This window comes from Morone saxatilis, unplaced genomic scaffold (genome assembly GCF_004916995.1).
Source record: "Morone saxatilis isolate NCDOM2014 unplaced genomic scaffold, NCSU_SB_2.0 Contig11, whole genome shotgun sequence".
Taxonomy (NCBI): domain Eukaryota; kingdom Metazoa; phylum Chordata; class Actinopteri; family Moronidae; genus Morone; species Morone saxatilis.
In genome coordinates, this window is record NW_023339663.1 from 15,811,508 (window position 1) to 15,823,647 (window position 12,140).

A 12,140-nucleotide genomic window follows, 5' to 3' on the forward strand; every position below is an offset into this window, starting at 1 on the left:
ATACATCATTCTGCACAGTGGAACACAAACATCCAGCTGTAGGAACAAGAAGAAAAACATATTTTTGAGTAAAGGGTGACTTTAAACTAATAGTGCAGCTAAAAGTCTTCATACTCTTATTACTACAGTTCTATTCTTTTGCAGTCTCTTGAGCTGAACTTATTTGAGTCTATGTCATGGCCCATGCATAGTTAAAGAGGGCCACATTGAATACACATCAGTTTCTGTCCTGCTCTTTTGTTTTCTCTGTCAGGCCTCTCAAAAAGAGTTGCAGGCCATGGAAACAATGACTGCTGCTTTCATCCATAAGTTCCCTCGGGTGACCCCAGAATTATTTGTTGACCTGTCTCAGTTCATTCCCTTCATGTCTGTCTCTGACATCATGAGCTTCCCAGCCTCCCTGATAGTCAACGACAGCGTGTGAGTTACTGACCCACGAAACGGTTGCATTTAGTGTGCATTTATCTGACTGTCCTGATGCTAACAGCAGTTGCCCTTTAGGTTGACAGCCATTCGCGACCACAGCTCGGGGATGAAGTCACTGCAGAAAAAGGCTTTTGTAAAAAGACTCCTGCAGTCGAGTGTGGTGGGTGATGTCCCTACGTGGCCGCCATACTTTCTCAGTTCCATCCTCCCACTTCTGCCTTATCTTCCAATCAGTCATTTCCAGCAACTGACATCACAACAGGTAAGAGGTCATTTCACTCATTTATAAATCTCTTTTTACAAATGTCATCTCAGACATGATCAGGTGATTAATAAAGCCACTGATTGAGGGAAAACCTAGATAAACGAGTGCAGATACTACCATACATGCCATAAGGACCACAGAATGGTTTTTTGAGTATAAAAATATGTGAAATATACTATGGCCTAAACAGTCATCAGATCTCAAGTCAGTTACGCCCTTTTGGAGATTTTGGTGAAAAGTGTTCTCCACCACTATCATCAAACACCAAACAATCACCATACTAAGACACTATGTTGTTTTTTCCTGTAATTGTTTCATCCAATTGTATATAGTTATGGTGAATTTTTCAACTTTTGATCTGTTGTCTACTTTAGCTGACTCCTCTGGTAGAGTTGCTAGGCAACGGCAGTCTGGATGGTGTCAGGGGCCGCCATGTGCTGCGAACCCTCTTCAGCAAGAAGAAAAATCTGACCAGTGATAACATACTGAGGTGGGACCTAGATACGTAATGTTTATGTATGTTTATTTATTTTTGTGATCACTTAAAGTACTTTACAGTTCTCCAATGTCTTTCCAAGGTAATGGTTCATACAGCTTTAGTCATGCACTCTGTGTTTCTTTGTGTTTGGTCATGGTACTATGGTACTACTAAGGTATTAAAACGTTTGACCATCTGAGGACATACTTGACATAAGTGCTGTCCCTGTTGACATGACCCCTTAGAAAGATTCATTCTTGACATGCAAGATCATGAGGGATTGTCTGGATAAGTAAGGTCATAGTATGTTTATGTACTTATGGTGCTATAACAGGTGGACATCAGTTCTCTCTCGCTCCCCTCTTACTGCCTGTCTCTGCCATACAATAAAGGCAAAAATGACAGATAATGTCTTACGTCTAATGCCGCAGGTTAGGAGTCCTTGCATGTTACCTGGATCCAGTGGACCTGAGTTCATTTCTTTGGGACTCAACTGTGTCTGTAGCTCTCTGGCAGCAGCTGGCTCAGTGCATGTCCAAAGGGTTCATCAGTGCCAGTGGCAGGGTAAGCAGCAAATGTTAAGTAAATCTTTTTTAGACCACTATTAACCCTGACTACAGTGTTTTGTATTGTCCCATAATGTCTGACTAACTTTGTTGAGCTGTGTTTCATGGACAGCTGTCCTCTTGGTTGATACCAGTCGTCGAGAACCTGAACGTCAGCAGCATGGCTCCTCCAGATCTGTCTGCCCTCAGTGGTCTGTTGCCTGAGTTAGGAGCTTCCTTCCTGCTGTCCCTCCCTTCACAACAACTCCTGGAAATCCTCTCACAACCAGGATTACTCAAATATTCCCCAGCGCAGGTCAGCTTGATATATGTTTCACATCATTCTTGTCATTCTTATCCTGGGGCAAAGTTGTTTGTTCTCCAATGTTTTGTAGATATCAGAAAGCGTCTCTTGTCTTCTTCCTACCATATGTTTCAAGTGTAGCTGTAAAAGTCTAAAAATGAGTTGCATTTCTATGGAAGTTTCCAAATTTGATTGAAAAAAAATGTCAAAGCAATCATTAGTCTTTTCTCTAAGACGCTACATGGAGTTATATAATGTAGCAGCATTATCCCTTCTCACAAAATTAAAACCAGCCTTGAGTCTAATACGTACTGTGGGGATTATTTGTCATAACTGCAGATCTACAATTAATTACCTACCACATTTCTAGAGGAAAGAAGAGGATACACATTGATTAAATATGTGACCTTTACTCAAAATACCAAACTCTCTTAAAATCCAAACCCTTGTGTATGCACTTCTGTTAATTTTCAATACTTCCCTCAGGCTTTTCAAATCTTATCCAAGATTTCAAAGGACACCAATGTAAGTAGACATTTTAAAAATATTTTCTGGCTGAATTTCAGCCAGTTGCTCTTTCATCAGTGTGTTTCTCTCTCTCTCTCTCTCTCTCTTTCTCTCTCTCTCTCTCCCTCTCTCGCTCACTCTCTTCCTGCCAGCTCACCATGGAAAAACTGTGCAAACTGAAGCCGTTACACTCTGGTCTCTCCCCTGCTGTGCTCAGAGACCTCCAGTGGCCTGAGATCAGTGAGGCTGCCCACTGCCAGTGCTGGAGAGCGCTGCTAACTGAGCTTAAGCCTGGCCATAGAGCCATGCTATACAATGCTATGCAGGAGGTAACGGTGCTATTATCTGTCTTCAGTACACCTTTAATAATGTTTTGTATCTTTTCATCCTTATAATCTGCTGTGACTCACCTTGTTTCACATGTTGAGCAGATTGGCACAGTGGAGGTGCATAGGCTTTGCATCATCATCCTTTTTACTCTTACAGACTTTGTAAGAAGCCTAAAACTTACTGGACAATATATTATTGAGTAAAAACAAAAACTGTGGTCTGATTACTCTCGCTAATCTGGTTCTAGGGTTTCCAGAAAATGTTCATTTGATCCACATGTGTGAAACCTACCTGGTGTTATCTAAAGAGCCTTTAAAAGCTTCTAGGTTTGAATTTACAGTGTTTTTGTTGTTGTTGTTGTTGTTGTTCTATGTCAACAGGCTCTACAAAGAGACTTGCAGAACGTCACTCAGCAGGTGAACTGTCTACTACCATTTGTCCCGCTGAGGAAGCTGACAGAAACCTTAAATGGAGACGCAACCCTGAGAGATATCAGCCTGTACAGGGACATGCGCTGGTCGCCACAGCAGGTCCACATTTTACTTCAATCTACCTTTGTGTGCTGTTTAAAGCTGCATTCATATGACAACAATAGGTTGGCAGTTCTCTGAATAAAGAAGAAAATGTTACCAGCTTCGGTTTTCGGTCCCATTAATCTGCAACTCATTGGATATGCTTCAGATGAGCCTTTCAGGATATTAATACTCCATACGCATCAGCCACCATCAAGCTAATTAGTTTGGATGTAGTACAATGGTGCGGAGGAGTGTAGCATAAATTAGTAATTGCTACCTTAAAGGGATTTTGTCACAGCCAAAGAGTGTATTTCACCTCCTGTTCTCAGCCTAACAAGACCTGAGTCAAATCAATAAATATGGCCCTGTTCAGTTTGTAGCTGCACTGAAATATGTTGTGACACTGAATATTGAATATAAAATATAATGTTTAAATAACTCTAAAGTTAATTGTTTTAATAACCCTGTGTTATTGTGCAATTAAAAATGCATGAAAATCCTTTTATAGTCAGTTTGAGGAATATTTTGTGAGAATGCAATTATATGATTAAACTCTAAATCCACGTGTCTCAATGATTTCAAGCAACATGCCCCCGTTGCTCCTGAAATCAGTCAATTCGACAGTTATAACATACTTTCACCCAACCTGAAACTGATGCCCCTGCACACATATAAATTATAGTATATTTAATGTAGTTCAGTCATAGTGATATACCACCAGATGCCATCTGTATTCCAGATCCAATCTGGTAATTTTTCACTAGTTGGAGTTGAACTGCTTTTTATGAAAACTAAGAATTCAAAGCGGCCCCTAAAGCTACAATGTTCATGACACACACTGCAATAAGAAACGGTTCATGAAACAAACAATATAAGGAAAATTTTTCTATTCTTTATCGTTTTAGCAGTGATGAATGTGATGTTCAACCTAATGTTAATATGCTCTATTAAATTCTAAAATGGAAAGTCCATCCTCTGGGAAACTTGAATGTTTTGGCTGACATCCACCGAAACATCTCAAAGCAATCATGCAGCATAAACAGCTTTTAGAGTTAAGTTTGACAAACTACAATACTCTGTTAAAAGAACCAACCCAGTGTCTTGGCAGGTTTTGGTTCATTGATTTTTGAGTACTTTTTGCTTCATAAGCAACAACCGGTTTCAGGAGAGTATGAAAATCACCTTGCAGATACATCAAACATATATGATTTGTAGTAAAGGGGTTAAAACATGGCATATGGTACAGTTGGTCTTTTACAATTTAATTTAAAACTACTGTCGAAATGCTGAGCCTTACACTTTTTTATTTTATTTGGACAGGCTCAGCTTCTTTTCAAAAAGATCCATGAACTTAAAAACATTACCAGCAGGACGGTGAGGTAAGTTGGATGTATTGCACCAGAACATTCAGATCCATAATTTTAATCATGAAGTCAATTTACCTCCAAACTGAATTAAGACTCCAAACAAACTGATCCAATCACAGTGATTTTCAGGTCAGATAATCACTCAATAAACAACGTAAATAATGATCTCTCTCTCTCTCTCTTTTTGTAGGGATCTGGGTCATATTGCCAGTGGAATGAGTTGTGATTTTTTGAGGCTTTGGAGCAATGATACAGATTTTGCAGAGCTGCTTCAGTTTGTTAGTGAGCTGCCTGGAGACATGAGACCTGCTCTGGTGAGGAGCAAACACTCCTCAAACTCTTCATCACAGCCTCTTATAGCTAGATGATGATAGCACGATTCATAAGTTTGTGGCTCTGTTTCTGTTATAAATTAATGTTTAATTCTCAGATGTGTTTTTGCTGTGTTACCAGCGAAAATGTATTGTGGATGAACTGAGGAAACAACCTGAACTCGACCTCAGTGCTTTGAACTCTGGCTTTGCTGCAACATTACCGTAAGTATCTACTTATCAAACATGTATTCTGCTCTTTACATAAATATTTTAAAGTTCATCTAGAGATGACTACATTTACACCTCTGCTCTGTTCTTTTCCAGTGTGACGATGATAGAGAACCTCTCTAACGCATCCTTTAGAGCCGTTATGGAACACATTCAGGCACACTTTGCTGATTTCCTCAGGCTGCCATATTACAAGCAGACGAATTTAGCAGAGAAAGCTGTGACTGAGCTGGTAAAATACCAACATGAACTACACAAATACTGCACTGCGTATCCTTACATGATGAGGATTTGACACATTGCTGCATATATTAGGTAGAAAAATGGGACCAGAAACCAGTTGCTGCATGTAATTTATAAACATCATTAAGTTAAAATAGAAATTAACCTCGGGGTAATTAAAATGATATAAACTGACACCATGAGCAAACTGGAACTCAGAGATGCTTTTTCTGGTTCAATTAAATCGGGGCTTGCGTCATTGATGGTGACTCATGTATTTGATTTCTATTAACACATTACTGGGGCAGAAAGAGCAAACTGCATTTGTTGGTTCAGGCTTCTCAAGCAAGCTTGCATACACAAAGAGAAAAACAGATGTAGATTTAGAACATAACCTGCCTCATCCTCTTAACAGCTTTTCACACATGTGAAGTCATATCAGTGTGAAATCCCAGTAATCCAGGCCTACTGACTGTACGTGGTGCTCTGTAGGGCTCTTCTCAGGCGGAGGGGGAGATTGATGGCACCACTCTGGACTTCCTGGGGCCTTTACTGCCTTTCTTGGACCGGGACAGTTTGGCTCTCGTGGACAGAGGAGCTCTGGCACTGCGGCTGGAGGAGATTAGAAGTTTCTGCCTTCCTAAAGAGGCTCTAAGAGATATTAGTGCCCTGCTCACTCAGAACGACCTGCTCGGGTAAAGGAACACTGGTTATGACACCTGGGTCAACAATATGTTGAGATACATACATTTTAATAATTATTCCTCTTAAAGTACTAACATTTGCTAAATAGCACTAAACAGAAAGTACAACAGAGGAGTGTCGTGCCGTAACCGGTTATGCAGTCAGGTGCATGGTGATGTTACAGAGTCATGTGTCCTAAATATTTCCTCTACAGTGGTTACTATACTGAGATATAATTTTTTGATTCTTATTGGAAGTTGATCTATTAGTGTAGAGTAGTAGAATAAAAAATGTCTATATACATAAAATGCCTGATAGGAATATTCCAGCATTGTGCTTGCAGTTAGACATGGATTACATAAACAACATAAATGTGAAGATATGTGTACTTGTTTGCCAGGGAGCCATCCAAATGGCAAGTTGAGGATGTCGAACATTTGGGCAGGCTGGTGTTTTCTCTCTCAACAAAGCAGATTACCTCCATCCCCCTGGTAAGCATCCAAAACACACCAACCCATGCAAATAATTCATTTTGCTGCACTTAACTGGCTTTTTAAGACATATCCTGACAAGCATGAATATATAAAATGTGTTTCCCCCTGTGCAGACAGTGTTAAATAAAGACACAGTGGAGCAGGTCCTGGTGAGTCAAAGTCACTGGGAGGACAGTGTGGTGGGGGGAGTCTGTGTTACTCAGTGTGTGGACCAGCATCGTCAGAGACAGCAGACCCAGAGTCTACTTCGAGGGATTGTCAAAGCACGGAACAGGAGGGCAAAAGGTTCACTAAACATTATCAATAACTTTTTCTGATCTTGTACTGTGTCGAATGACTTTTATCTGCAGGAAAAATCCTCTCTGTAATCTAGTGACTGTTATTAGTGCACCACTCCACTTGTGACCTACACAGTAACCGTATGAGTCATTTTGTTTTGTACATTTTTATCTGAATTCACTGGTGTCTATTTGAGCAGTGCCAGTTCCAAGCTGTGCAGACATCAGAGGGACACTTCCTTCAGCTTGGACCTCCATTCAGCTCAGTCGTATGTCACAGGAAGATCTGAAGCAGTGTGTAGAAGTTTTCGCTCAGGACGCTTCAATGAGCTCTGAGCAGCGCCGAGCATTGTGGGTCAAACTCAGACAGGTTAGTAAAACTCTGCCTGTGAAACTCATCAGTAAGAATACAACATGTCTTCTCCCATGGATTATGCAGACACTGTTTAGGTCAATAAGGAGCAATATAACTTGTGGTGTAGCAAGTCTTTTCGCTTCCCAGAATGCAATTCATCCATAAAAACGCAATAAAAATTTGACCACTGGTGCCTGAAAATAAAAGGTAGGGACAATGAACAGGCAGTCACATCTCCAACCCTGACAGCTGAGTGAAACATGAGTAGTGTTTTAATATCAACATATTGTGGCTGACTTAGGGTGCCTGGTAGCTCACCTTTATGTTCAGTCCTTATTGCAGCGGCTCCAGTTCGATTCCAACCTGCGGCCCTTTGCTGCATGTCACTCCTTTCTCTTTCTCCCCACTGTCCTGTTTCTCTAAAGCTGCTACTATCAGTTCAATGGCAATACAAACCCCAGAAATAATCTTGTGGCTGAATCATGTTCTGCTTCTTCACTGAATCCAGTCCTTCAGTCCGGTGAGAGAGTTGAGAGCAGATCAGGTGCTGGCTCTGGGCTCTGTGGTGACTGAGATGGGAGAAAGAGAGCTGTACGACACCAATCTCACTGATCTGGGTGTGTTGGCACATCTGGGGATGCTGACAGACTGGAGCCCTAAAAAGGTGAACTTTTGAATCTTTCATTCTGATGTAAAACTACAGAACCTATAAGTGTGGGTTGAATGTTTATATTTGTTTTTTTCCAGATGAGAGCAGTGATTTTAGGTGCGATGCGGAAACGCAAACTGAAAGTGGAACAGTTGACAGCCGTTGATCTGGCAACATTTGGCCATCTGATCTGTGGCCTGTATCCCTCAGAGATCAAAAGACTGAGCTCCTATAACCTCAGGTCAGTCAAATATAATATAATATAAATATATGTAATATAACAACACTTAACAATAGTTGTAAAAGCTACACTCAGCAATGTAATAAGTTAGTTTTCAAAGCAACATGAGACAACCAACCGAGCTGCAGACATGGCAAAAGTATCCAATATGTCAGATAAATGGCATCAAAATGAAGATGACCATAAACAAAGATGGACATGTACAGTCCAAAGGGGTCGTATACGTTGTATACAAGGTAGTAAGTACATTGTGCGTCTACATAGCAGTAATTAGCAACAGTAAAACAGTGATGAATCCTTCCAATACCATAATAGAATTGCTTTCTTGTGAATTCAGAGGGTAAGTCATTGATTTCACATCCACTTGCTAACAGACGCTAACTAACAGGAGGCTGGTGGACATTTCTCAGCAGCACAAACCTCATAAAAACATTTAGCATACCCTCAGAGGAGGATAAAGTCCTGAATAGTTTTCCTTAAACTGCAGTGTGGCTGTCCTGTTCCTGCGGGAGATGTCCCTGCCGTGCACAGAACAGCAGATGGAGGCGTTGACAAGCCGTTTGTCCAGACCTGAGGCCTTTGGTTCAGTCAGCGCTTGGGGACCAGAAGTTTTCACTGAAATTGGGACATTGGCAGGTACCGTAGAACAGAATATCCCTAGGGGTATGAACTTTTTTTACGATCAAATGTTTTTGAATCGTTTTTCCAAAGAGGGAGGAGGAAATGACAGCTCTTGGATGGATAGTTACAATTAAAAATATCCCAGAGGGTATAGAAGTATAGGAAAGGCTTTTCTGTGATTTGATATAAGAAACATGAATTATCTAACTACAGTGTTTGTGTCTCTGTCCAGTGGGCCTGGAGGACATGGTGCTGTCTGCTCTGGTACAAGAACAAGTGGAGGGAATCACCCCTGAAACCATTGCCCTGATGTCACCACAAAAGATGGCAGTGAGTGTCACCCACGGTTTTAGTAGTGTTTGTATACTGTGTACCAACTACCATCCCTTCTCCACAACATTAAGAGCCTGGTTGACACTAGAACAATAGTGTGTTATGATGTTGCTTGCTGTCCTCATTGTAATTGCATAGTGTCGGAGCTGCTACAGTTTATTATGTTCTTTGTTCATGGTATGAACACTTCACCGAGCCTAAAATTGTGTTGTCATGTTATCTGTAGATTACTGTCATGATATTGTTAATTGTATGTGTGAAAGAGCTGTTTTTCTGCTCTATGTAGTACAGATTTTGTTTATGTTGATTGTATTTTCGATGCTTTTATTCTTGTATTCTGTGCTTTCAACTATTGCCTACTACAGATAAAAATTAGCCTCTCTGGCATATTTTCAGAAATGTTATTAATATGCACTGTCCCTGTCAAATAAAGTAAAGAAAGTAAAGAATAAAGTAAAAGTAAAAGTAAAAGTAAAAGTAAAAGTAATGAATAAAACAATTATAAACAGATATTTTTCAAACTTGGAGTTTATAGATTTAGCTACTTATATTAGTATTATATAAAAGTTATATTAAAAAGAAATACAGCAATTAGGTCATGACAATGTAACAATGTAAACATGTTATGGCCTTTTTTTCCTGTAAAATACTAACTGCTTAACTCATAATAAAACTGGCTTTACGTGTAAACCCAAGGCAAAATGTCAGATTATCTTAATAAACTGGCATATACAGAAGAGGGACAGTTAATAGTGGGATAACTGTCTCAAAGACTTATTAGCAATGTGGCAAGCAGCTTGCTGTCTCAAATTAAAGCCTACAAGATAAACTGTGGACACTTGTAAGAACATACATAATATAACCACTGCTATTTGTGTCGGGTGTGTGTCTGACAGGTGGTGTTCAGTGCGGTTCAGTTGTCGTGGCTGAATGTGGAGCAGGCGTGGGCTGTCACCAAGGAGCAGTGGGCAGAGCTGGACGCCGGGCAGAGGCACGCTGTTGGACTGGCTCGGTATGAAGGAGACGTCCTGCTGGAGCAAAGAGGTGTGTCTTGAAAAAAATTAGGGTGATAAAATGAGTCTGTTACAGTTATTTTATTTAACTGAAGAGGAGTTTGTGAGCACATATACTTTTATTATGGTAATACTTGTTTCCACTAACCGATATAATTTTTCTGTTGTGCTTATATGGTAATGATAAATGTTGTTTGTCTGCCTCTGCAGGGAGAAACTCGGCTCCAGCAGCCCTGAACGTAGACAGCTTCATTGTACGCTCACTGGGTCTGTGCCTCTTGTTGTGGCAACTAATTTAAAATGCTGGAACAAATTTAATTGTCCCTTGACCTCCCTTGGTATCATCATATTTGTACTTCAAATAAATATTTTGAACTGTTCTGTTCCCCTCTGTGTTCCTTTAATTTACACTGCAGATTTTGATCATGCTCTGCTGCACTTGTTTCACTTTCATATGACCTATCAACTTGGCAAAATGTAAATGTAAATGTAAATGTAATGTGTGTAATATTCTAACGATCAGAGGAAGCAATGCGATGATTTATGTTTATTGAACAAAGGAAAGGACTTTACAGACTTTACAGGACGTGATCACGCAAACAAACTTATTGAATTTAATAAAATTTTAATATGTTGAATCCTTTCCCTTAAACTGCAGACATTAGGGGTCTATAAAATACCTCTGAAATATTTTCCACACTTATTTTTAGCTTCTGTTGACTCAGTTAGCCGTCTACCTTCGGGCCCTAGGACCTCCATGCACCTTCTTCCTTCTACTATGACCTAGTCTGCAAATTTAATTCCAGAAATGCTGCAGACCATATCTATATATATATATATATATATATATATATACACACACAATATCCAATAGTATAATACTGGAATGACATGTATGATAAAAATGTGTTGACATAAGAGAGGAAATTAAATATCAGAGTAATTTATTGACTGACATGCTAAGTGAGGACAGAACTTCCTCCTGATGCTCCTGCATGCAGGTATGTTTGTATTTCTTGAATTTGGTACTCCCTTCTAGCTGAGAGTAAACTCCAGCAATTACACAGTATTACTGAACTGGACTACTACACAGTGAAACTTTGTGACTTTGAGGAGCAAAACAACCAATAACCTGTGGCCTGACTATTTAATATAGTAATACTAGTAAAGTTACACCTTCAGTGCAGCACTTCAAGACACTGTTAAGCCCTAGTGCCTTTATATGTTGTAAGATTTCCAAAAACAATATAAAAATTGATGAATAAAACAGAATTTAATGCGCCTCTTACAAGCTTTGGTCTATATATTTCAAGGGTCTTAAATGGGATCCATGAAGCACAGAATCTCAGCAGAATATAGGTGGAAACACAGGACTTTAAAATGAAGAAGAGCTTGCTACACCAGCAGTTTTGTCCCTTCTGCCACAGCAGCCCTGAACAAACTGCCCCACTGGCACTGTTCTGAGCTGGGACAATGATTGTATGTACTGTTTATATCTGTATGTGCTGTACTGGCTGTGAAAACAAATCAAATCTAAAATCTAACAGTTCAGTAAAAACTTGAGGTGACCACCTGATGATCCACCCTGCGCAGTGGGCAGAGGGAACGTCCAAAGGTCAATAGGTTCCCAATACCAAAACAGGTAATCTGGCTCAGAGAGAGATGTTTTAGACATTTATTGTGTCTGTACCAGAGTTATTATAGTTTTGTATTTTTAAGTAGGTTTTTATTTTTATTTCGCTTTTCAGTTTTTGTTAATTACAATATGGGGGGTATTTGTCAGGGGCATGATTTAAGAGGTTCCTAACTAGGTATGCCAATACAAACACAACACTTTGAGAAGGCATTTGGACTCACAATCAGTCATCCCAGTCTCAATAAACACACACACCAATGCCTCTTCATGCTTCTATTGTTGACAAATCTTACCAAATTGAAAAAATGTCCTGTTTTTTATTTTTTATTTTCATT

The 12,140-nt window shown here is 39.8% G+C and overlaps 1 protein-coding gene across 1 annotated transcript in view; it reads left to right on the forward strand.

Annotated features, from left to right (window-relative positions):
• Positions 1–10,468, forward strand: part of LOC118320926 (stereocilin-like) — a 13,872-nt gene extending 3,404 nt beyond the window's left edge. Inside the window, exons 7-28 of the mRNA XM_035652052.1 lie at positions 254–420; positions 502–688; positions 1,066–1,181; positions 1,601–1,733; positions 1,848–2,030; positions 2,505–2,543; positions 2,678–2,854; positions 3,236–3,385; positions 4,691–4,749; positions 4,928–5,051; positions 5,191–5,273; positions 5,376–5,511; positions 5,994–6,196; positions 6,586–6,676; positions 6,793–6,964; positions 7,158–7,327; positions 7,821–7,976; positions 8,060–8,202; positions 8,690–8,838; positions 9,056–9,153; positions 10,053–10,200; positions 10,380–10,468. Of these exons, the coding sequence (XP_035507945.1) occupies positions 254–420; positions 502–688; positions 1,066–1,181; positions 1,601–1,733; positions 1,848–2,030; positions 2,505–2,543; positions 2,678–2,854; positions 3,236–3,385; positions 4,691–4,749; positions 4,928–5,051; positions 5,191–5,273; positions 5,376–5,511; positions 5,994–6,196; positions 6,586–6,676; positions 6,793–6,964; positions 7,158–7,327; positions 7,821–7,976; positions 8,060–8,202; positions 8,690–8,838; positions 9,056–9,153; positions 10,053–10,200; positions 10,380–10,468 (2,973 nt within the window). The remainder of the gene's footprint in view (positions 1–253; positions 421–501; positions 689–1,065; positions 1,182–1,600; positions 1,734–1,847; positions 2,031–2,504; positions 2,544–2,677; positions 2,855–3,235; positions 3,386–4,690; positions 4,750–4,927; positions 5,052–5,190; positions 5,274–5,375; positions 5,512–5,993; positions 6,197–6,585; positions 6,677–6,792; positions 6,965–7,157; positions 7,328–7,820; positions 7,977–8,059; positions 8,203–8,689; positions 8,839–9,055; positions 9,154–10,052; positions 10,201–10,379) is intronic.
• Positions 10,469–12,140: the final 1,672 nt, after the last annotated feature.